The sequence below is a fragment of the Patagioenas fasciata genome, chromosome 1, assembly GCF_037038585.1.
Source record: "Patagioenas fasciata isolate bPatFas1 chromosome 1, bPatFas1.hap1, whole genome shotgun sequence".
NCBI lineage: Eukaryota > Metazoa > Chordata > Aves > Columbiformes > Columbidae > Patagioenas > Patagioenas fasciata.
The window spans coordinates 22,648,340-22,673,331 of record NC_092520.1 but is presented as its reverse complement, the minus strand read 5'-3'; the positions used below and the strand labels follow the sequence as shown (position 1 = coordinate 22,673,331).

General features: G+C 39.9%; 1 protein-coding gene across 6 annotated transcripts in view; it reads left to right on the top strand.

Moving 5' to 3' along the window:
- ATP8A2 (ATPase phospholipid transporting 8A2) overlaps positions 1-24,992 on the top strand; it is a 347,902-nt gene that overhangs the window by 174,780 nt on the left and 148,130 nt on the right. For all 6 annotated transcript variants that reach the window (XM_071804368.1, XM_065830605.2, XM_071804354.1 and 3 more), the window contains 2 exons: positions 14,997-15,180; positions 18,900-19,010. In XM_071804368.1, the coding sequence (XP_071660469.1) occupies positions 14,997-15,180; positions 18,900-19,010 (295 nt within the window). The remainder of the gene's footprint in view (positions 1-14,996; positions 15,181-18,899; positions 19,011-24,992) is intronic.

Below are 24,992 nucleotides of genomic sequence, written 5' to 3'. Positions count from 1 at the left end.
GCTGTTCACAGAGGAAAAGGCTTTTATGTCAAAAAGGAGAGTAAACAGTATGACCGCAGCTGCTTTGAGCCATGCTGTTATTTCTGACCCACGTATGTTTGAAAATGAGCCTGTTTGTACTAGCAGTTATTCCAGTTCGGGTTACATGGCTGTGAATGGTTCCCTCCTCCCCCTCCTCTATTTTAAATTGTAATTCCTTTAGTCTCTCTAGAACTAGGCAAATGCTACAGAGGGGAGAGGACTCAGTGCTTCTTGTGATGGTTTGCTTCATTGATTAACATGCACGGTTGAGCTGATTTCTTTATCTACTGCTGCATGATGTAGTGTGAATAGTAATACAGAGACAGTTGTGAATGCTAAATATTCAGAATTTCTGCATGATGTGTGGGTGTAACTTCCATTGGAAACTTATTAAGATGAACTTATCAGGAGAGACCAGGTCTATAGAGGACTGACTGATCGTCTGGACCTTAATCAAGCCTCACTAAAATCCGTGGAAGGATTAGATTTAGACTGGGCTTATAGTGATTACTGTCAGCTGTTAAAATGAGTAGAGACCTGCTTAAAATGCATCTGTGGCTTTCCTAATAGTTTTATTTAAACTGTTTTATAGATGTCAGTGGTACATAGTCAAACATAGGGAGGGTTAGAGGGGAATAAAACTGTGGCTTGTGTATGAAAGTCTGCGAAATCTTAATGCAGAAGTTAGAATCGACTGTGATAATTATGGCACAATGCAACTAGAATGGATTTTGTTTTTCTTGGAACTTCAGTTCTTTGGTCAAACCTTCTCTTCACAGTAAAACACAAACATGTGACATATTATTGAGGAAGATTCCAACTCTAATATATATGCTTAAGTTTTGTAACAGCTGTTACACAGAAATGAGGCTAATGGTCAGTTTTCAATTCTACTATTTTCTCAACAGTTTTCTTAAATTAGGAAAATTACATCTAGTTCTCAATTTCATTTTATCTAGTGAAGGTGAGGGAAACAAACTAGGAATATCTGTTGCTACAAGGTCTGACTTTCTCTGAAATCTGTGCTATGATCAGACATTATGCACTAATGAGATTAAAATGTTAATTTTGGCTAGATTTGGAAATAGTAATGTGGAGAATGCTTCTAAAAAAATGTAAGTCTTTGAGAGCTGACCCTTTTGGAAGCAATCTTTCCCATGTGGAACTTTCTTGCTGGATGAGAGCGGTTTCTGTTGAGTCTACGCTGTCCGTCTAGCTTTCTCAAGAGATCTGTTTATTTCTTTTGATGGATTGGCTTTTATGCCAGATGTATTTTTTTTCTGAAGAGTCTGTGGCATAAAAATAACCGAGAAGTTTTATAGTGTCTACCCAAAGTCTTGTTAACTTATTAAAGTTGCCAGGTCCAATGTATCATGTGTTAAAATACAAAAATCTCAAGTTAAGGAAATGATGCACAGAGTTATATAAATAACTTCAACACCAGTGGGTTATTCAGGCAAAAGAAAGGGGATGATGTGATGGTGAGAAGAGTCTGAAGTGCTGATGGATGAGGAAGAGGCAAGGCTGGAAGGAGAAGATTGTTTACCTCGAGTAGGTGCTCCAATAACATGGGATGATGACTACATGCAGGGAAAGGAGATGAGGTCACTTCTCTGCTGCAGTGCCCAGTTATACAGTGTCTCATTGGAGACCTTTGACACACAAGGCAGCATGTGTACTAAGCATATTTGTTTGAAATCCAGGCCTCGTGCTGTGGCAGAACCACATGGGAACCCTCTTCAGGGACCATGTCAGTCCTTTAGTGGCAAAAGTGCCTCCATTGTCACTTAACTGAGACTTTAGATGTACAACAGCCTAGATGGAAGGGACCTCTGGAGGCCTAGTCCTACCTCTTGCTCAAGGCAGATTTGTCATCCACTGTAGATCATGTCAGCCATGGCTTTCTCTAGTTGACCCATGGGAAATGGTTATGGGCAGAGATTCCACAACCTCTCTGGCAGATTTTTTCCATTGCTCAGCACCTTCATGAAAATATCTGTGATATCCAACCAGAACCTCCCAGTTTGAAAGCTGTGGCTGTTTGTCCTTGTTATGTTGTCTGCATGTGACAGGAAAGTTCAAGTAACTCCACGTCAAACAGTTGCACATTTTTGTTAAACTAGTCCTTCTTTAACCTGCGCAAGCCCAGGTGACACAACCTCTTAATGGTTATATATTTTAGACCCCTGACTATCTTAGTAATTCTCTGCTGGACTCTCTCTCATTTCCTTCCTTCTCTTTTCAACTTGGGCTCCAAACCTGGATTTATTATAGATGTTGCCCCACCTGTACTGAGGAGAGGGCTGTTAATAACTTCTGTCTCTGTCCTGGTCACAGTTGTGTGCTGGATCACAGCTCAGTACATGATGTGCTTTGATCCCACTAACAGTGTACTGCCGACTCATGTTGAATGTGATGCCCACCATAACAACCAGGTCCTCTTCAGCAGCCTGCGCTGCTTCGTGGGGTTTCTCTTTCACAGGTGTGAAGCTTTGCCTTTCTCCATCTGAACTCCCATGAGGTTTGTTGGCTCAGTCCCTGAATTTCTCAATGTTCCTTTGAATAAAAGCCCTGTGATTCCTTGTAATCTAGTCCTCCTGGTTCAGTGTCATCTACAAACTTGCTGAGGCTATGTTTTTGTCAGCATCTGGGTTACTGATAAAGTTGGGCAGGGTGGACTCTCGGAGTACTCTGACTATTGCCAGTTGGATTCTGAATGTTTGACCTCATTCCTGTGAGCTGTATTTTGTATAAAGAATAATGTATTAGTTATGTCTCATATACATTAAAACGGTTGGATCCTCACTTGAGCTAATCACTCTGCTGTGGTCCAACGTGTTGGCATGCATTTGGGGTGTTGTTTGTACTGGATATGAAGAATGTGAATGAGAATAAAATCTGTATTCCTAAAAATTAAACAGCAGGGCATCTACAGTACTATTATAGCAAAGTGCATTTAGAGAATAAGCAGATTGTCTGTACCATGTAAAATGTTTGGGTTTTCTTTACATCCAGAAGACTTAGTGATTTACTATTTTTGGCATTCAATCTGTTTTTAGAGTTGTTGGCTTTTTTTTTTTTTTAAATCCAGTGTTGGCTTTGATTTTTAAGTTGTGATCAAGTGAAAGTGTAAGGCTATTAGTAGTCTGTAATCTTGATGTTTTTCCATTACACTCCCAGGAGAGCTGCTCATATAATCTCTCTCCATCTTTATGAACCAAGTGTTTTGACCACTTTCATGTTAAAGTTGCCAAGTCCACCTGGTATTTTGTGGCAGTAACCTTTGGCTATGCCTTGCACATTGCTGCCAGTAAACTTCTAGCGAGGCTACTCTGATCCTATTTGGAGAAGCAGGGTATAGAGAATAGTAGAGATGTATACAAAGTGAAGTAGCTTTTCAAAACTTGAATTAATAAAGTGTAGTGCCCTGAAGCTGCATTCTGGCAGCCCAGCAAGGCAGCCAGCTGCTTTGGTGGCTGGAGTACAAACTGTGCCACGGGGACTCTGATAGTGAATTCCCTTACATGATTGCCATCATCAAAACAGTTGGCACATCTGATTTTAGGTGGCTCATGATCAGCCTCTTGCCTGTTGTCCCCAACTCCCTTCTCTAGGCTCTCTTGGGTATAGTTTATTTAAAGATAGTATGTACATTAATATGCTTTGTTTCTTGCCTTGTAAACTAACTTGTAGAGCTAGTAGGAGCTTGTAGAAGGCTGCATATGTCTGCTGAGTCCTTTGAATGTTATAGCTTTTCAAATTGCCACATCTGTGTTCAGATTGTACAACATATATCTTAAGAATTTAGCAGTTACCAGGTCATATTTGAAAGTGGGGCTCACGTTTTACACCAATAGCCTATTTGGCAATAGGATTTTTTGCAGTGTATTTTGAAAAATAATTGCTGTTATTTGAATTTTGCCGGTGTGTTAAATATATAAATTCTGACGTAGTAAACAGGCTTCTGTGAACTTAGGCTTCCAAGTCTTAGCTTGTAGCTAAAAAATAAAATAAAACTTACTGTGTAAATTGGAAGTAGACTCAATGCTGCTACAAAAGCCTTTTTATTAAGTCATGTGAGCATGTGTAGGCTCTAAGTCTTTCTCTGGGCGGAAAGCACTGTAAGCTGACTTTCTTTTCATGGCTGTGTTTGAAAAAGAAAGCACCAATTTAGCCAAACTGATATACTTGGGTACATGCAGAGAGTCTCCAGTTTAACTCATAGAAGACCCTTTCCTGCTTCCTGTCAAGCCCATGAATTTTTCACCAGGCAAGTCACCATTTTTCCTCCCAGGTCTTTTTATTTTTAATCTTGCTTGAGTCATGAGGTGTGCAGTGAATACAGCTCTACTCCTAGCACTTCCTTTTTTTCTCATGATATATTTTCAAGGAGATGTTTCATGTGGTCTGGCTCACTTAGCTTTTCCAGTTGTAACCCAGGCTATGGGTGATTTAAGTTACCTTAGCAATAGTAAGGTAGTTCTGTCTGATACTTCAGATTCCATTGGCACTAATGGCTTAGATGTGCTCAAATTCAAGGTTCCTGTGGTACTAATGGTCTGAAGCAGTTCAGTGTTTAAAATCACTCTAGCAGTGAGAGGACACCTCTCTTACACTAATCTGGTATTAAAGTAAACATGGAAGAAATCTACTCGTTTGCCCCTAGTAATAGGCTGATACTTTATTCTGCCTCTCAGTGGCCCAGCAGTTGACTTTACAAGACCACAAGTTAATAGTAACAGGCTCATTATAATGACTGTTGAGAAGCTTCAAAGCTGGTTTTCTCTTCAGGAAAGAAGCTCTTTCAGACAGTATCCTTCTGTTCATTTTCAGGAAAAGATTAGCTTAAATGCAGTTATTTTCTCTTTGCTGTTTTAAAGTTCCTTAGTGTAATTGTTTAAGTTTTTCATTTTATTCTCCTTAAGTAAAAGAGGTGGTAGAATGGATGTTCTGTCCTGACATCTTACTTATTGCTAATTAAGCATGTCCTGTACAACATGGACATGTATTTTAGCAAACTGCAACTGATGCGTTTTGTGTCCTTTCTATAAAGATGCAAAGGTTTGACATTGCGAAGCCTTGGCTCCTAGTTCCGTATTTTTAGTGTAATTCAGGAAGCAAAATTGTTGCCCTAGTTTGAGCTATTAGACAAAGTATTTGCGCTTTCTTTTAGCTCCTGTACTCCATGGAGCACTGTCCTGTGCAAAGCTCTGTCTCTACTGGTACAACCGATCCTGTGGTCAGAAATACGGATGAGACTAAAAGTAAGAATCTTACATGCAAAACAAAATTAGCCATGGGAGTTGACATACATGCAGGAAATGGAAATTGCAATTTCTTTGCATTGTGTTTTTTATAGATCTTTGGAGATTCCTTTCAATAATAGCAAGGTGATCAGCCTGTAGCTTTCAAAAGAGGCCTAAATCAATGCAAGTTTGGAAAGATCAGGGAGTTGAGTTTTGTGAGTTTCCTCATGCGTTAAGCATTTCCAGCTGCGCATACACTGTCAATAAGAGCACTAAGGAGCAAGTGTGGATGCTGGACTGTCATTGTCCATTCTGTACTGCTGAAGAACGCCCGACTCTGCCTGGTCTGCTCCAGAATGCCTGGATAAGCTTCTGGGGACAGTCAGCTCAAACAAATGCTCTCCAAGTCTTTTGGGGGTGAGACCGGGCCAGCTTGGCCTCCAGTTGCCAGTGCTGTTAGAGTAGGTGCTGTGCTCACAGCCTGTGTGACAGCCAGGGACGTGCAGCTTCGGCTCCGTGTGCTCTTCTCTGCAACAGGGTTCTCTCACCCCAAAGATGGTAAAAAATGAGGGGTACAGGGGACCAATATACATTGTTCACTCTGCTGTTTTTCTATTTTGCCATTACAGAAGCAGCTGCTGTTAATCACCTTTGTTTTCACAAACCACAGGGTATTTCTGTCTTAAACCTGAATATGGAAACATTCACTGACATACAAATATGTTGGAGCAGAGTGCTTAAGGGTTACAGGTGCCCTTGCAATGTGGCCATGTGAGTGGCTGGCCATGGGCGCATGTGTCGCTACTAAACATTCTTGATGTAGATTTAGTCAAATTCACTTACAGTATAGGTGGTGACTGAACATGACGAAAGCACCCCTTTACCCTAGATTTCATATATTAATGCTTCAATTTAATAATGAACTTGGTGTATAACTGATTTTGCTTTAGAATATTACTCCTTTATTTTTCCTCCTTCTTGTCCCACTCTTTTCTTAGCAATGTTGCTTGATTTGAGTCTGAGGGTTAGAGGCTCATCCTTCCTTGCATCTTTGTTTGGGAGTACTGAGTATGCTGTGAATGTTTTTCTGTAAGTTAATGCTTAACCTGGCATTGAACAGAGTGCAGATTTAATGGTTGACCAAGAGCTGGTCCCAGTCAGAATAGTAATTGCCAATACCTTCTCTATCTAAGAGTCATCTGAACTTTTTAGTCTCGATAGGAACACCCTGATGCTCAACTTCCCTAGCTGTGGGGAGGTGGTGGAAACTCTTAAGTTTCTTTTCTACATGTCTAAGGATTTATGGACCTCACCTTGAATTTTTTGTTTTTGTTAGGGACTGAACTTCAAGGAAGGGTGGGAAATAACTTTCATTTCTTTGGTGTTGTCATGAAAGGGATTTTTGGGGAGCTCACCTTTCTTCCCAATGCAAGGTGATGCTTGACCTTTGAGGCATGCTGGTAATTCTGAAAGTGAAAAATCTTGCTTTTTACAAATGGGTTGTTTCTTTCTTAGGTGTATGGTCCCATGTATGGTGCTTTACAGCAGTGAGCTCCTGTCTAAAGCTGCTGTGTGTGGTGTTCCTGCGGGGTGTCTGTCCGGCGGCGGAGCCGCCCGATGTGTGGCTGTGCTGCTGCAGCATCGCTGCTCCGTGGCTGTGGGCAGCTGCTCGCCCCGGCTCAACCAGTTCATCCCTTGTCTTCCCTGCAGGGCAGAACCTCGTTACGTGGGCTGGTGTGCTTATTAATGGCCGTGGTCTCAGTTGTCACTTATTTTCACCATGTGTTGCAAAAGTCTATAAACAACTCCACTGCGTAAGACACACAGGTCCTTGCTGCCTGTGCTCACGGTTCAGAAGGCACTAATCTGTACATTTTACAGACTGAAATTTTCTTGCTTTGTCATTAGAAGAAGGCAGATTTCTGTGTTGCATGAGAACTGCTGAGCCTGATTAACATGGAAATGAATGTGCCTTAATCAGCTTGGAGTGAACGAAGCTCAAAATTAATTTGATATGTTAGTTTCGCTTTAAAAACATATTAAAGCTGTTGCCACTAGCAACCATTATAGTTAAAAATGCAAAACAGTCTTCCCTTCAACCTCCTCTTTATGCCAACTCATCACTTTGCAAATAATTTGTTTTCCAACTAGCTTTTCCCTATTTAATCTTTGCCCCATAAAGCAGGTTGGGGGAAGGGCAATCGAGAGAAATATGCAGGGGGGGATATCAAAGAGGAAGAAGATGCTGACTTGAAACTTAACCCCATGTTCACTGGGGTGCTGTGTGTTATATCACACTGCTTAATGCATTGAACCCATCTTATGAAGATATTATTTCGTAGTCCTTGTCCTTCAGAGATCATTTCAGTGGCAACTATGAATGGCAAACAAGTTGTTGACATATGGGAATGCAAGGGAGAAATTTATCGAAATAAGGGTAGGATACAATTAGAAAGAGAAATATTTCTGTGATGGAGAAGTACTAAATGAATTTGGGTTCTTCCTCTTCAGAAGACGGTGTCTGACTCAGTGGCTTTATAACTATAAAGAGAGCTTTCTATTAAAAGGCATTCCTGTTATACCTGAAATGATGTGGAAGGAACTACTTTGGTAACTATTAAATGAAAAGGAACTGCCATGTGTTCTGTGAGCATGTATGTAGGAGTATGTGCATGTGTTTTGACTTAGAGCTATGCCAGGTATCAATAACCATGTTCTGGATAACCTGAAATTCAGAGGTAATAGTGTTGCTCAGAAAGTCAAGTATGACTAGCATGTCAAGGAAGCTGAAAAACTGAGGGCAGATATTTTTATCTGTGCTTACAAAAAGGTGAGACTTATGATAAGTGAAATAAGATGTAAAACTCTCTTTAAAATTAAAAAATAGACTTGAAACCAGTCTAATAAACGTGAGCAAGGGAAGCAGTTTGGAAGATGGTCTGCTCGGAGGAAAAATGAACGAAGTATGGAAAAGTGAGGCTGCAGCTGAGATGGCAAAGGGCGATGAAGCTGTGGTGGTTTTTATAGAAGTCAAGAGAGGTTTAGTAAAACTCTCAGATAGCTCTGTTCAGAAGAGATGGGACTGGGAAATTACTGTAGAAAAGAATTATTAATAGCAAGAGCGGGAAGCACAGTGAAGAAGTGAAAGTTCAAAGAGAAGGAAAGGAGGATGCGGTATATCCGTCAGTTTAGCATCGGGTGCCTGTGTCAGGAGGAAGCAGCTGTTCCACCTTGCCGGAAAGCAAGAGAGGAAAAGCCTGTGCACCTGGTTAATTTGGATGTATTTAGCACTGCAGTGACTTAAGATGGGCTTCATTCCATAGAATTTTACTTGTCAGTAGTAGGCTTTTTCATGTAAACTAGTTACTTTTGACCCCCATTACCTTGGTGGAGAGAAAAGGGCGCTTCTAAGAGTAGATGAACTAGGCCTTTAAAGTACATGTCTAAAATAAACTGGATTAATTGCACTTCAGAAGTGCCTGTTTCTCTCCATTAACTATAAAAGGAACCTGGTGTGATTAGTGTGGATAGAGATGTCTCCATTGGAGGCACTTACATTTAGTGGGATGAATTCCTTTGGTGCTCTTTATGAACACTAACTTATCCATCAGTTCGCTCAGTGCTGTCTCCAAAGTTGTAAGTACTGCACCAAAACCAGTCCCTGTGAAACTGTGGTTGTCAACAGGTAAAGGAGGTTCAGAGCACTTAGTAAATGAAAACCATTCTATGTAAAGCACAGTTTGAGTTGTTATGATGTGTGTGCTTTTGGTCATTCTTCTGTGTGGGTTACTGTATCAGTCTATCCAAGATATCTCGGAGTCTCATGACTGTAATTGAAGACTAGCCCTTGTTTGGATGACACACAGTTGAAATCTGAACCCTGGTGTGTGTCAGGAGAAATTAATGTGTAATTAAAAACTGCTAAATATGATGTCATGGTAACTTTCCTTGCTTTCTGAGCACTACTTTTAGTGGTGTGTTAATTTATCTTGCTGCTTTTTCTGGGGACCAAAGAACACACTTAAATGTCAATATTATTGATAGCTCTCAGCTCTTTCCGGGCTGTCTCCTGTCTCTGCCTTTTCTGAAGATGAGGTCACTGAGCATTTCAAAGTACTAGTGTGTTTTATGATAGAACAGGGTAAAATCATGTTCACTGCAGTAAAGGTAGGCTCTTAAGGGTCTCTTGTGTTGCTTTAACAAGGCATTTCAAGGAAGCACAATATCAAATTAATGTTTCATGTTAAATACATTAATGTCTTTGTGTGTAATCCCTGTTACAGCATGGAAGCAGGAGGAGGTAATACTTGACACAGTTTCCTTCCCTGCCTTCCTCTTTTCACAAATGAACATTGAAAAAGTTAAAGTATGGGTAAAAAAGTCTGAAGAGTATTTTGTATGGAATTGGGGGTGTGGGAAGTATGCAGTCCTCAACAGAAATGCTCTAGTCTCCTTGTTTTTGGAGAGGGGACCCACAAACAAAAAAAAAATCCCCTCAAAGTTGAACATATGTAGAGTAAACAGGAGAGGTGAGACTTGGTATCAAGCTGGGCCTTGTGCAAGTGTGGAAGAGCTTGTGGGGCTGCTCTCTCTTCATGGCCTTGTAAGATGGTCTGTCTCTTATAAATTACCTAATCTTTTTCTGCCTGTGTCTTATAGATAAAAGGGTTCCAATAAAGCTTACTTAGCTTGTTTGTTATTAATCATGTTGTCTTTTATATACAATTGGTAGTCTCAGTTGCTAGTTCTCTAGCAGAACTGTCTCTTCACTGGCTCCTTTAGACTTGAATGCAATAAATAAAACTAATCATTTCTGAAATACTGTGTTTTTATTTGGCTTCTGTGGTTTGTCTGTATACTTTAAAGCATCTGCAGTGATTCTGCTGTAGTTTAATGGCCTGTTCAAGAAGTATTATTTATAGTTGCCATCAATTGCTCTCATGTATCTGTACCTGTGAAATAAATACAGATATGCAGAGGGACAGAATTAAGGAACTGTTTCTCACTTTCTCCTGATAATATCTTGTGGCATGTAGCCAACCTATGTGACATAGGACTGGTTGTGCTGATTGTGTCCTTCCCATCTCATTTGTGACTGCATCCATCTTAATATATTATATGACACCTGGGAATAAGAGGGATAACTGCCTTGTTAGATTGCAAACAGTGCAGTAAAGGAGTAAAGGAATTGATTGATTTAAATCAGTTGCAGTACATTAAAAATTGAAGTTAAAGCTCTATTGCTTTGCTTGGTTAAAATGAATATTTTAGTGCTTTGCTTCTACTTTCGAGGCTTTAAAAAAATTTGTAACCCATTTTGATAGCAAAAGTTTTGTATTTATTTTTAAATATCACCATTTCATTGTTTTGGGGGAGGATTTTTGTGGACTCTTTTGCTGAAAGTTGACAGCTGATATGAATTTGAGAATTGCTCTGCTCGTCCCATGAGTATTTCTGATGAAAAAATGTGCTTGAAATCTCTTAAAGAAATAATGTAAGCTTGAGCAAACCTTACAGCAAAATGCTGATTAGAATCATAGAATATCTCAAGTTGGAAGGGATCCATAAGGATTATAGAGTCCAACTCCCTGCTTCTCACGGGGCTGCGTAAGACTAAACCACATAAGTAGAACTTTACTAAACAGGGAATATGTATCAGGTAAGAAGTTCACTCATAAATGTGTGTACCCAGGCTAAAGTAACGCAGACTGAAGGTGTGAAGCCATTGGGAGCTGATCTACAGAAGACAGTGCCCTCTGCTATTTTTTATGAACTTATTCTAAGTAAAAAAGGAACCTTCAGTTATGTACTGACAGTAACTATGTCGTTCTGCGTTTTCTGAAAATTACTTAGCCGTGCTCTCTTCCACAGTTTCCTTATGGGTTTAAGTGACTGAAGGATAATTCAGTCCATATATTTCTGGGAGTCTCTGGGCTGTGTTTTTCTCCCAGCTTCCTCCAAAGGTGCTTTGTGTCACCCCCGCCGCCTTGCTTCCACCCGCCCCATCGCAGAGGCAGCAATGGGATATCAAGGTATCAGTCATCTCATTCAGGATGGAAACTTTTGGTATTAATCTGTTAAAGGTGCTAATAAAGACTAAAGACTCGTTAAGACTGAGGCAAACCTTTAGTTTTTCCACATCAGCTTTTACCCTGTCCAGAGCAAGGCTACTGGAAGCAAGTCCCAGAGATGGCCAAGCAGCAGGTCTGCTTTTGGCTGACACTTAATTTTACACATCCTTTCCATCATCCACAATCACTTTATATTGCACAGGAAATGTTGAATGCCGAACACTTCGTCAAGGTGCAGTCTTGAGCCCAGGCTCTCTGCAGCATGAGTACATTAAATTCAGATTCTCAGGGAAGCAGTTTGAGCAAGAATCTGAAGACTTGATCCTGTAGCTATAATTGTGGTATTTAAGACTTATTATTTTTTTTTCTAGGAGTATGTGTAAAAGAGAGAGTCTGTCTAGACTAAGTTGATTGCTTCTGTTGTCGAAGATGCTTTTTAACAGAGACAACAAAAACAACTTGCATATAAACAAACATTTCTAGTGAACTCTATTGAGTTGCACTCTAAGAACATGAATAAGCATAAGATTTTGATGTTACTGATGTTTTGCTGATGTTTTAATTTTTATTTGGGTGTATATCACAGCAAGTCTTATATCCGGATATTGCTGCAGTGAAAGCCAGGGATGTTGCACTGAATTATAATTACCAGTATTTGCCTGTCACTGAAAAACATTTCTCCAAAGTAGTTACTTCTTTCCTTATGCTTTTTACTTTGAATTTAGTAATTTGTCCAGGAATCTTTGTCAATTTGTCTATTCCTCTGCCCCTTCTAAGGTATCATCTGGGGGAAGCTGCAGGTTAATGGTGTCTGGTGCCATAACCTTCCCGTTATTCCTGTAAACAGCCTGTTGAATGTGCAGAAATGGACCACAGAGCTGGTAATCTGGCTAAGGGGATTAACATCACCTAATGCAGTCTGTTGGTACCAAATAGATTACAAGGAATGGAAGAGATTTGGAGGCTGAGAAGAGTGATTTGGTGGAGGAGGGGAGTAAAACCCCTTGGGAAATCAGTAGCCGTCTCAGTTTGCAACTTCTGTAGTTAATATACTGTGCGTAGCAAAATGTATTCTCTGGAGTTTGGGGCTGTACTTGATGGGGAGTTGTCAAAAGGTATGCTTGCTATAAAGGTTCTGTTTAAATTAACTGTAATCAAGTACCACTTTGTACTGGAACCTTGTCTTAGGATTCATCTTCTTAAACCAAGTGCAGAAACATTTTTGGTGTTTAAAGTACATACCTAGTGTCTCCTGTAGCTTGTTTAGTCTTCCTAGGCATATGAAGATGTTAGTCTTTAATGACTGTTACATAACTGTGGGTATAATTAATTTATTTGGTAAAGACAGTGAAGGCATGCTCTGTGTACATTATGTAATAGTTGATAAATGGGTTTATATTGAGATGTTCCACTGATTTGACAAATACTGGGTCATTAATGGCAAAGTTGAGTTAAAATCTGAAGCCATGCCTATACAGCAGGCACAGAAGTGAATCCAGGATCTATCACCTTTCCTGACATATCACAGCTAAGCTGCACTAGAAGAAGCTTGAGCATTTCTACCACGTTCTGGTCATGCCTGAAAAGTCTGTAGACAAGCTGCTGGTTTAAACTACAGAATCAGATATGCTGTTCAAAGTCTGTTTTTTTCATTTCCCTGTTTCTTTAAGCATATTTGAAACCGGGGAACTTCTTCACTATTTCTATTGCTGTGTAACTGCAAACCAAGTGAACATGAACTGAATTTTGGAGAGATGTCTATGTCTGAGGAGGACATTAGCAGATATGCACAGCGCTAAGCTGCAATGAAATAATTGTATGAGGGGACTGCCAAAAGTATATTGTCCTGTGCACTGGAGGTGCCCCTGGGGCTGATGACAGAGTCTGTGCGCTTGTGAATCCCATCCCTTCAGAACTGGCTCCAAGTCCCTCTGGAGTTTCCATTTTATGGCCTGGAGTCCTTCAGTATTTTATTATGTCAATACTGGGGGGCGTGGGGATATGAGGGAATAGAGGAGTGCGTGTGTGTGTGTATGTATGAAAGAGAAGTTAAAATCTGATGCGGACTAAATTCAGAGCTGCTTTATAATTGCGCAGCAACACCTTTCCTGCACCATCGGTTGGTTAGTGTGTTGGGGTTTTGTGTTGGTAATTTAACTGGGCCCCTACAGTGCCAAGTGCTGTTTTCATTGCTGGGTAGCTGAGTGCTTAATAAATTTATCCAGTGGTATTAAGTAAATTTTATGGCCCAGTCAACTTTTTCCTGTTTTCAGCTTTTAGGAATAGGACAGCTGCTACACTTTTCAGGTGATGTAGTTCACATGTGAATTTTGAACCCAGCAAATTTTCTTCCCCCCCCTTCCCCAGTTACTCATCATGTTATTTTAAGAGGTGATCAGCCCTAAACCAAATAAAGGACATAAAGCAAAATGCTGAACAAGATAACTCTCATTTTTTTTGATCAGCAGTAATCCAGTCGAGTGTATTAAAAGGCTCTTTAAGTGGCTCCCACAGGGTGTAGGCTCTGGAAAAAATGCCATGTCAAAAAAATCTGTCTCCCCCATTCCCCAAGCTCCCTGTTCTCCCCCTATTTTAATAGTAAAGCTTTTAGATATCGGTTACATTCTTTTTTGTTGAATGTTATGTGACTGACTTGAGATGTGGAAAAGTTTTGTCTAAAGCTTTATTTAAGAGAATATAAAATAATTTGAAACTGTAACTAAAACTGATGGGGAAAGGAATTAAGGTTGTTTGTACAGATGGGGTTAGAATGGAAATATTTAATCTTACATGTAGGTATTTCCAGAATACCTCATATGATTTGGTAACCTGATCTACCTTTTCCATGAATCAAGGGCATTTTGGGTGCCTTATCCAATTTAGTAACCTGGTCCTGAGTATTTTTGCACTTCTCCCTGGTTTGGACTAGTTTAGCTGTATTGAATTCCATGAATTTTTATCGAACTGGAACTGATGTATAATGAAAGATCAGGTTAAAATAACTACCTGTAAAACTGATAAGAGTATTCAGAAGTCGTGGAGTCTGTCCTTCATTTTTGAATTGGAATTGAATAACATCGTTGCTGCAGCCAGGGTAGCATCAGCTCTCCGTGTGTCTGAGATCAGGGAGAGCCCTTGTTCTCTCTGACCCTGAAGTCTGACATTGGAAGGATGGGCGGCTGGAGGAGGGGGTAAAGTGAGCCTGCAGTACCCGTTGCCAAACCACCGAGAATGTTTCTGATTTACTCTCCTGAACATATTAGCGATCTTTCTGCTCCTGGCTGGACGTGCCCTGTTGATCTGTAAACTGTTATAGTTGAAGAATAAACTCCCTTCTCCAGTGTTCCAAATATAATGTGACTGGTATTTGCCCAAGCATATCAGGTGAGGCTGGGGAAGTGAAACAAAGCCTTAAAACCTTTCATATCTATTTGGTCTCTTTGCATAAAATATGAGCAAGTAGATGAAAGTGAAACTATTTTTAAAGCTACTTTCTCCTGAAATAGTTTGGCACAGGTTCTGAAGCTTAGTTGTTGAATAAAGAAACTTCCCAGCAACTGCCCTTTGATGACTTCTAAATGTAGATTCCAGCTGTCCCTTTGGGAAAGACACAGAGCTCTGCATGGAAGAAACTGACACCTTTTTCTCTCCTTTTCAGAGTATCTCCTCTACAGAAGTCTGAAATAGTAGACATGGTCAAGAAACACGTCAATGCCATAACACTTGCCATTGGGGATGGTGCCAATGACGTGGGGATGATCCAGACGGCTCACGTTGGAGTGGGGATCAGTGGCAATGAGGGCATGCAGGCAACCAACTGCTCGGACTATGCAATTGCACAGGTCAGAGCCTAAAAAGAGCAACTGCTGTGTTGTGTTGTCAGAAGCGTGCTGTGCGGCCCTGTGGTGCTTGATGGCTTCTCCTCGCTTCAAGCTAGGAGCGTCTCTGCTTGTTTCTGTTTCAAGGCAGCTGTCTAAAACGGATATAGTGGACATATTTTTGGGCTTTGTTACTATGATTTTGTATTCTTCAGGGCAAAGATCCATTGCCCCTCAAAGTTTGTTTCCTCCTGACAGCTGTGCAACGTCTTGGTTCTTTAGTAGTTGGGAAGAAGCATGCTCTGTGATGCTTACATTAACATGCTTTTAATTGTAAGTTATATCTCTGGGTGCAAGCTCTCTTCTTTTACTATGAGTAAGCGTTATGACCAGGTGTGTAAGACTTTGGCTGTTTGGAAATTCTTAGTTTGGGGTGACTCCTCGTATTATTTATTTATTTCTTTTATTCTTCTACCCCTATGATGTATCACAGCTCTAGAGAGCTGGCCAGCATTTTCTGTTTAGGAATGTTACTTCGAATGTTGTTTGGGTGAGTGCTCTCAAAATATTCCATCCAATTCAACACTACTTCAGCGAAAGAGGGGAGTAAAAAGCCTTTTTTGTTTTACTGAAAAAAACAAGGTGTAGGATAAAGACTTAAAAAGAAATGTAAGGAAGGAAGGAGATGCTTCAGTAGCTGGACATCCTCTGAGTGCTCTTTATAGCCATGTGTATGTGTCTGAGACTGGCAGGGCAGGAGCAGCTGGAGGTGGCGGAAAGCACAGACAATCCACTGTCTCCTCAGTGATCTGTGAGCATCAGCTGATGGGCCCTTCTGGCAGGTGTAGGCAGATTTGTTCTGTCAAGTGATACCAAATTTTCTCATCTTTTGATAGTTTCAGTGAAACAGGAGGTTATGAAAAGGTGTGGATAATGCTTCTGTTTGCACAGATGACTGTTTATCTCATTAACACTGCTCTGATGCAAAGTGGCAGTCTTGTGTTGCTGCTCTGTGGACTGGTGAAGCACCTTTGGTTTCAGGCTTGAATAACTGAGAGTTTCACCAAATTTATCTGGAAAATTTTAGGCTGTTTTATTAAGGCCTTATTCTGTCAAACAGTAGCGTATTCCAAATGCACAGGATTATAGGAACTCCCATAAAGTCTGTGGTATCTTGTCATGGCTTCCTCATTTTTAATTTCTGTAAACTATGTATTGCTTCTGCTGTATAACTCAATTGGATGCTCTTTATTTAGGCTTTCTCAGAGCACTTATTAATTCCATTGTAGTAAGTATAAGTGGTGAGAGTTTTGTCCATAGAGGGCCCTACACACTTATATCCTTTTGTGTTAGTCACAGTAACGTTAAATCTGAACAAGTAATTCCACGTTCATGTGCTGCTTCTGCATTAACAAAAACTCCTGTCTTTGGATTTACTGTCAGAATGTGAAGTAAGTTGCTCTGAGTTTAAATTCCTGTCAGGGAGTTACTGACAATAGCAATGTATCTTTAGTTCAATGTGAAATAAAACTGGTCCCATTAGCATAGAATTTTAAGTTGAAAAAATTGGTGCAATACTGTGGGACTGTATTTTTTGTGATTGTGTAAAGCTTGTAGCTGATGAGAAAAAATACAAAGGAAGGCCTCTTGTAAAGGAGACTAATAGTGTTGTATGGTAATGTGTCCTTACCAAAAAAAAAGTGTTCAAAAGAAAAACTTGATCTCCTTTGGGTGTATTTCTTTCAGCAAAGACATATAACTCCCACTAAAGCGTTACTGCATGTGCATGCTTTGAAGGCAGAATGTGTTCTTATTGAGTTATTTAACATGACCGCTATAATGTAATATCTTGTGTTCTAATGGTGTTTCCAATGTGGTGGTGCCAGACGTAGGCACTTATGGGAGATAGTGTCTGTACATAGGCTTGTTCAGCATTCCAGGAGGAATCAAAGCATAATCCAAACAAAAAAAGGCAACTTGTGTCTGACAGTACTGCAGATAGTTTCCACAGGTCCAAGGAGCATCTGTTTGACTCATGCTTTTCCCTTGAAATGCTATTGCACCAGTGGTCCCTATTTCCCAAATCAAATGACCTGTTTAGAGAGACAGTAGTAGAATTTAATAACTCCCTCAGTAGGCGGCTTTATCATCTTTATCCAGAGAGCATCTGATGTCTGGGGGCTGTTTGCTTTTCTTAAGTAAGAAAATTTCTTTGCTAAACAAATGTTCATGTTTTTAAACTTTCTTCTTTGGAAAATTTGGTTTGTATTTTGGATGCATTTTCAGTGTCTTAACATGCTTGCCCCCCCCCCAACCCGCTCCAGCATCACCTCATCCCTTAGTCAAGACAGGGAGTATCTTTCTAAATGCTAAACTGTATTTAAAAAAAAAAGACAAAAAACAACAAACAACAACAACAACAACAAAACAACAACAAAAAACAAACAAACCCACGTTATGCTATGGTCAATGCAGAGACAACTGTGATCATCTGTAGAAACTATTTCACAGGTAGGCCAACCAGATGGTCATAATGTCCCCTTCTAATTTAAAATTCCATAAATACAATAGTGTCCAAACCAGCAATACCTTAGTAAAGCCCTATCCCGATAGTTGCTCAAGCATGCCAGTAACTGTGCATTTGTATAATTTCAGCAACCAGCATCAAAACACATTATTTCCTTGCTGGGTCTTAATGGGCTTCTTCACCAGTGTGAACAGGCTCAGAACTGCATTATTTGGGTTACTGATTTCTTCCTTGCAGTGCTATGCAGTGTGCTCACTTTCATTAGAGCAGTTAATGGTAGGGTTTTGCCTTGCTTGAACTCCAGAGAAGACTTCACCTGAGATGGTCCCTTGTTAGACTTAGAAGAGAGAAGTTTTTAGGGTGTATCTAACTATTCTCTACGGGAGTAATTTGGGGTGACTTGTCAGAAAGTAGTGTCAAGTTTGCCATTGCTGCTGATGTGTTTTATTAGTGAATTTTGATGAGGAAATTTGCAGCTGTGCTGCATATTAACTGAGGCATTAGATGTCTAGTAGGTCAACTATTCCCTTGTGGGTGTCACACTTCCAGTCCTGCCTCAAGCTGGGCAGAGACTGAACCGTAAAGCTTGGTTCACTTTTATTTTCTTTCCTCTTTCTTGCTGGCATATCCTAACAGATCTGAATTACTGATGTGTGGGGGAGAGGCTGTTCTTATAGGATTTATGGTTCAATGATGTTGGTGCTGGAAATCAAGGGAGGAGAGCTATCTCCTGACAGTCCTAATTCATTACTGTAGCATTAAATTTCGAATGAGGTTTGGTTAAAATAAATGATCTAGAATCTGAATTTAGGAAGCTAAGATTTTCTACCAGGTCACCTCAAACACAGGAATCCTGCTTTGACCATGAAATGAAGAGTTCACATTTATATTCAATCCACAGGGCTATATTAGGTTTACCTTGCTCGATTTTGCAATCAGGGATAGTAGTATACTAACTGAAGACTTCTTGCTGTTTAAAACCAGTGAAGATCACTTAAAAACATTCAGGGGTTTTGCTACAAAAAAGGCTTTTCCTGTAAATATTTTGTGTTGTTTTTTCTCATGTGTGTTCTGCTAAGTTCTTTAAATATTGCACTTGAGTTACAACTTTCATAGATGATCATGTGGTGGTTTTTTGTGTATGATGTGGGGGGTTTACTTTAACAATTTTTTTTAAACAGTTCATCTATGTAAAAACTTGTTTTTTCACTTTCAGTTTTCCTACTTGGAGAAGCTGTTGTTGGTTCATGGAGCTTGGAGTTACAATCGAGTTACCAAGTGCATACTATATTGCTTCTACAAGAATGTGGTTTTGTATATTATTGAGGTAAGAGTAACTAAATGGATGGCTCTGACTGATGCTTACTCCTCAAATAATCTCTCATAGAAAGAAAAACTCATCCAAATAGGTTGAGCTAAAAGGACTGAGATTTTTTCCATGTTGAGCAACTTAATCTGAGAAGGTAAACAGAATTTTAAGTTTGTTCTCCTGCATCTTCTAATGTTTTCAAAACAAATCTGAAGGTTTTTAGTACAATGAAGTATTGGATGTGAGGTGTCAGGGATAAAGTTCATTCCTTATGTGCAGATGTGCCTATTGAAAGCTTTTTTGTATTCATGGAAACATTTCAGTTATGGCTGATATTTATAAGACTTGAATTTGGAGCTACAATTAAATTGAAAGTTCATTTAACAGAATCAGGAACACTATAGGCAAATAATAAACTAGGCAAAAACTATAGCTGTTGCTTCCAAACTATGAAGACCATAGCTTAGATGGAACTGCAATTAACTTGCCTGGTTTCTTTTGGAAAGAGGAAACAATTCTGCCCTAAAATGCCAGTGAAATGATGAAATTAATCTGATTATTCAATGTAATAATATTTAAAATATAACTGTGTTTTGATAAACTGTCTGAAGATTACAAGTAGTGCAACTGGATTTTGAAGAGGGTTGAATACTGTTATGAACATTAATATATTGCATTTCAGCCTGCTTAGATAAGAGTGTAGTTCTCATGCTTCAGGATGTAATCTTGAATCCAGGAGGGGTCAGGGAGGGATGTTTATCATGTGCTGTTGCCTGTTTAGAAACACGCAAGCAACTTAATTGATTGGTCACTTGCTACAGCCATTTCCACATTGATCATCAGTATTATTTATATATGTTTATGTGTATATATTAGGTTTTCTATTTCTTTCTACATTTAAGCAGACATGAATGAGGTTAACAGATAAAAAAATTTGAATACTTATAATTAGGCAGCTGCCTTTATTGATTAAAGGAGGTAGTGGGTAAGTAATGATTTACTGTTCAGTGAATCATATCATGATCAATTTGTGTGTATACATGACTCCCTCAGGGTCTGATTTTCTTCTATGCGTGATGTTACGCTCTTAGAGAACACATTATTTACCAACTTGCTCCATTTTTCTTATGCTATTTCTGAATTAGCTGTTGGCTGATACAATTTCAACACAGATTAGTCTGTTAACTTTAAGGGACTTAGATCAATGCAGTGAAGAAAACACCTGACCTCACATTGTCAGAGCAGACTCGCATTTTGTTTGTGTTCAGTTCTTTCTCCATTCTGTATTGAGGCAGATGAGCTTTTGTCTCCTGGTGTCCGTGACTAAGGGTGGGACTCTATTCCTATTAACACTGAGCACTAAAAAAAATGTCTAAGGAGCTTCACCCCTGGGCCTGGGTTAGCCCTCTGTGGTCATGCTGCATAGAACTTTGAGAGCTTGTTTAAGGCTTAAGGGAGGTGAAGCAACAGAAGCAATCTTGTAGTCCTGCAGCAATGGGAAGAGCTCAGTTTGGTTTTAGTTCCCCTGGTGAGTTTGGTTTACTAGTGGCCTTAAGGAACTTGCCGTCCCAAACTGTATCAAACTAGCCAAGTTGCCTGGTAAGCAAAGACACCAATTTTAGTATCCTAGAGATGCAGGGGAGAGAGAGAAAAGGTCTCTAAGTCCCTTCTTAGCTTTACACAAAGAAAGCTGTGAGGCTTGAGAGTGCTGATCAGTTTGTGGTATGGACTGATGCTCATGAAAGAGAAACTCCATGAGGAATAAATCCTTCAGTTTGTGAGAATGGTAGTTGCCCAGCACATCTGCACTTCTCCTTGTGCATGTGGTATGTTCCTGATTGTTTCCCAGTGCTCTGGACAAGTTTAATATTTACCTGCACTTTGTGCTTGGATGTGTGGTGTACAGGGAATATTCTTTTAGCATTGTAATGAAACAGGGATTTGAACTTGAACTACTTTTCAAGTTAATCTTCTAAAGGATTGTACTGAGTAAATATTTATAGAGTTGAATCAAAAAGCATGTCGGTCAATATGACTGTCAGTTATACCTTTGTTACTGTATCTGTTTTGTTTCAATGAAGCTTTAACACCTGAGGGATAACTATAGTAAGCCTTATGTAAATGAATTTTGCAGCAGTGAAGCACTGGGGCTCATCATAACTTTATTTCTCTGATACTTTCCCAATATCAGAGAGAAATAAGAGGTTGTACTCGGGCTTAGCACACAGACCATCTGGACACAACTTGCAGAGGCATACATTAAGATTAAACTTAAGCAATGATAAATGCTTGAGGAGAACATATTGCTGTCTCATTTCCTAGCATCCCAACATTGGTGTATTAAAACCTGTAATACACTTAGAAGTTCTTGATACCAGTCTCTGTTATACTAAAATGATCCAAACTGTGGCATCTCTGAAACATTAAATTTAATCAACTTGCCTTCAGCTTCTGGAAAAGTGGTAATTATAATGCAGAACTTAGAATTCAGTGGGAAGTGTACCCACGTGACCGGCATCATGGGCTTTACTCCTCAGAGATGCTGCTGGGTTAAGGCTGGCACTTAGCTTCCTGCAACAGCTGATTCTTTGTGGAGAGACAGGCGCTCCAGGAGCTGTTTTTAGCTGTTTTAGCAACAGCTAAGATGTGCACCCATATTGGGACAATTTCATTCAGCTAGAGGGTTAGTACAGCAGAAGGCAGGCTTTGTAGTTGGGAAGTGGAGATAAGAGCGTATTTTCCCTCTTTCTTCATTAGGCTTTCCTAATCTTTTTTTTTTTTTAAGGAGGTCAATTTTAAGTCCAAGTGTTAAAGCTCGGTGAAGTCTGAGAAGATTTTTTTGTTTGGTTCAACAGCTGGCGGCTTGATGTTGCTCTCCTTTCCCTCACCTGGTTTCTTTCCTTTTGCATTTTTTCATTGTCCTGCTGTTCTCTTAGTTTCTTCCCTTGATTTTTGAAAATACAAAACACAGTGAAATATGAATCAGAAAGAGAAGCAGGTCCTGGAAATCAGAGTCCTTTAGGTGTGATTATTGGCCTGGTTCTTGAGCCCTTGCACATAACTGCTGCCAGGGTTCTCCAGGCTATCAAACCAGGGTTCTCTCACTATGGCCTGGCCCAGCAGAGGGGTGCAGAACCAACCTTTTCCATCCTCAGACCTGGTTGATGGGTGAATTGCTGCCCTTTCCCCGCACTGATTGGCCCGGCGGGGTCTGTCCTAAGAGTGACAAAGGAATTTTCATAGAAAGCTGCCACGATGGCTGTGGGGATTAAATGCAAATCTGAAGCCTCCCCTTTGGCATCCAGTCCTGTGTTTCCTGTGTCGGGCTGCAGTAGCAGGGTGGACTGAAACTGTTACTGGGGAAAGCCAATCGTTCAGCATTGTCCTGAAGCAGGTCACTGACGGGGTTTTGGCTTCTCAAGACTGACAGACAAATACCTGGGCATCATTACAAAACACTATCTTATTCAATTATTTATGTAGCTGGCTTTAAACTGAGTAGTGAAACAAAAGATTTGTTTAACATCTGTTGAGCAGATATATTTCACCAGAGATGATATAAAGTTGTCCTGATGACATCAGAGCTTTGAAATATAGCTGATTTCAAATGTAAAAGAATACAGCAATGTTGCTTTCATGTCATGCTTGGAGAAGTAGAAACACAGCAAGATCAAAGGTGATATCAGAAATACCAAGTAAGAGTTCAAGGCATTTGGGAATGGTTCTGTGGAAACAGTAGTATGGATGACAGCTTTCAGACCAACACTGTGTGCAGGAAAAATATGCTCAGTACTTCACTGGAGCATGTTGTTTACTTGAAGTGTAATTAATATGAAGTGCTTTTGTGTTATATATCACAGAATGAGTGGGGAGGGGAAAATAGATGGTCCCTGTGTCAAGGTCTGGCAATGTAGGGCCGTGACAGAAAGATGAAAGGCAAGTGGGAAGGGAAGTGTAGTGTACATATCCTGATGCTGGGTTATTTTTTTCTGCCTTAAAAATTCAGAGATAGGTTGTAAGCCCGGATTGGAAAGCTATTTCTTCGTGGAGGTTGAGAGGGAAGTCTTACATGTGAGCAGTATTGAACAAACAAGATAAATGTACTGAAGAACAAAACACCAGGATCCTAGCTTCTCTTTTAGAGTGGAATTTTCAAGTCTTAAAGGCTCTTAGTAAACGCAATGCCTGGATAAGCATGCTTTTAAATAAGTGGTGTTTTTTTGAGTCCAGCAAGGTCTGGCAATGAGAGCTGTGAAGTGCTCCACAGGCTTTGTGGTCACCACTTCAGACCAGACAATAGTACAAGCTGTAGAAGCGAATATGAAGTGTTGCTGCATGAGACCTTTCATTGGTTTTTCCCATTTTCATACTTGCCTGTCAAACACAACAGTTTTTTTGAAAAATATGGAAAGCAGACATAGGAATTCTAGCCCTCTTATCCCAATGGCATGCAGAACTGAGTGTATCTGATCTGATACTAAAAAATATACAGCTCTAACACCTCTCTGTTCTTATCCCTGATTTATGTTATCTGACTTATACCTACATCACTGTGCTTTCTGTTTCCAATTGACTTTTCAACTCAGGCAATAGAAAACATTAAGCATGGGAATTTTTGCAATGAGTTGAGGACTGAAGTGCAATAACTTGTCATAAAAAAGCAACTTTGTTAAAAGATGAGAGCAGTGTTTTCCTTCAGTGTAAAATTAAGAATGAAAACATCTGTTTGTAGAATTCTCTAACAGGGCTAATAATATTACAGGCAGTTAGGTGTCTGTCATGCTTATGTATTCAAATTATTCAGTTGCTTGTTCAAATACTTCAAATGCCGGTAGGCATTTAACAGTCATTACTTGTGTGTGCATATGCTCAGTTGGTGTGGTAAGCTTACAACAATGCGGTATCGTGATGAAGAAAGGAGAATAATATGTGTGTGATCTCCATTTTATGTAATTTAGAAATCTATTTTTTGAATTCTCACAAAAAAGTGCATATCCTGAGCAAGTAATTTATTCTCTGTGGACAGGTGCTTCCAGATAGGCAAAAGGTGGGATTCAGTGTCTTCAAGACTGGTGTCAGGTGTAAGTGTAGGTGCCTGAACAAAACCAATGTAGTGTCCATGTAGCTGGCCTTCATGGATGCTCTGGAGTCATGGAGAGCAGAATGGGACTGGCAGGTGCCGCAGGACCTGCTGAAGGCCTTCACTTGTCTGAAGCAGCAGCAGCTTCAGTAGTACTGAGAGGTCTGTTTTGAGCTCACTGAATCCTGAATTTGTTTTTGAAACTTATAAAAAGAAAGGAATCCAGACCCCTCAGCTTGGGTGATATTAATAAGTCCAGAAAGTAGAGAATATTTATAGAAGTTATAGTACAGAACTTAAAGACCTGGAAAGCGCGGTGATGGATACAGCATGAGGAGCAAAGCATGTGACACTCAGCACCATCTCTTGATAATTTTTGGGAACATGTCTCCTATATGTGTTACAGTGTTTCTTATCAGCCTCATACACAGGTTTAACAGGCAGAAGTAGAAGACCTAGGGCAGCACAGAACATTTATGCCTTTCCCACCCACCAAAAAAGCAAACTGTAGGCTCCAATTCAAGAAAACATTCCTTAGTAGCAAGAGTTACAGAAAACAGATCCTGCAAACAGCCTGCCAGACTTCTTGGAATATCATAAAATATAGTTGGCCAACCTGATGCAAAATCGTCTACATGGTACTTTTGTGTTCTTAAAAATATATCCTAATTCTTTCTTGGCTGATTTACAGTGCCTAGTTTATATTGCTACCACTGATACTTTATTCCATATTTAACCCCCCCTAGTGTCTGAAGGAATTCAAAATTGCATATAGGCTGGTCTCACAGACTTTAATCTATGATTGACTTTTTGGTTGTGTTTGGGTTCGTAATTGAGTATGTTAATCCCAAGAGTTTCCAAGGAATTGGTCACAAAGATAAATCTATGCTAATTTTCCTTTTTTTTCCTTAGTGCTGTGC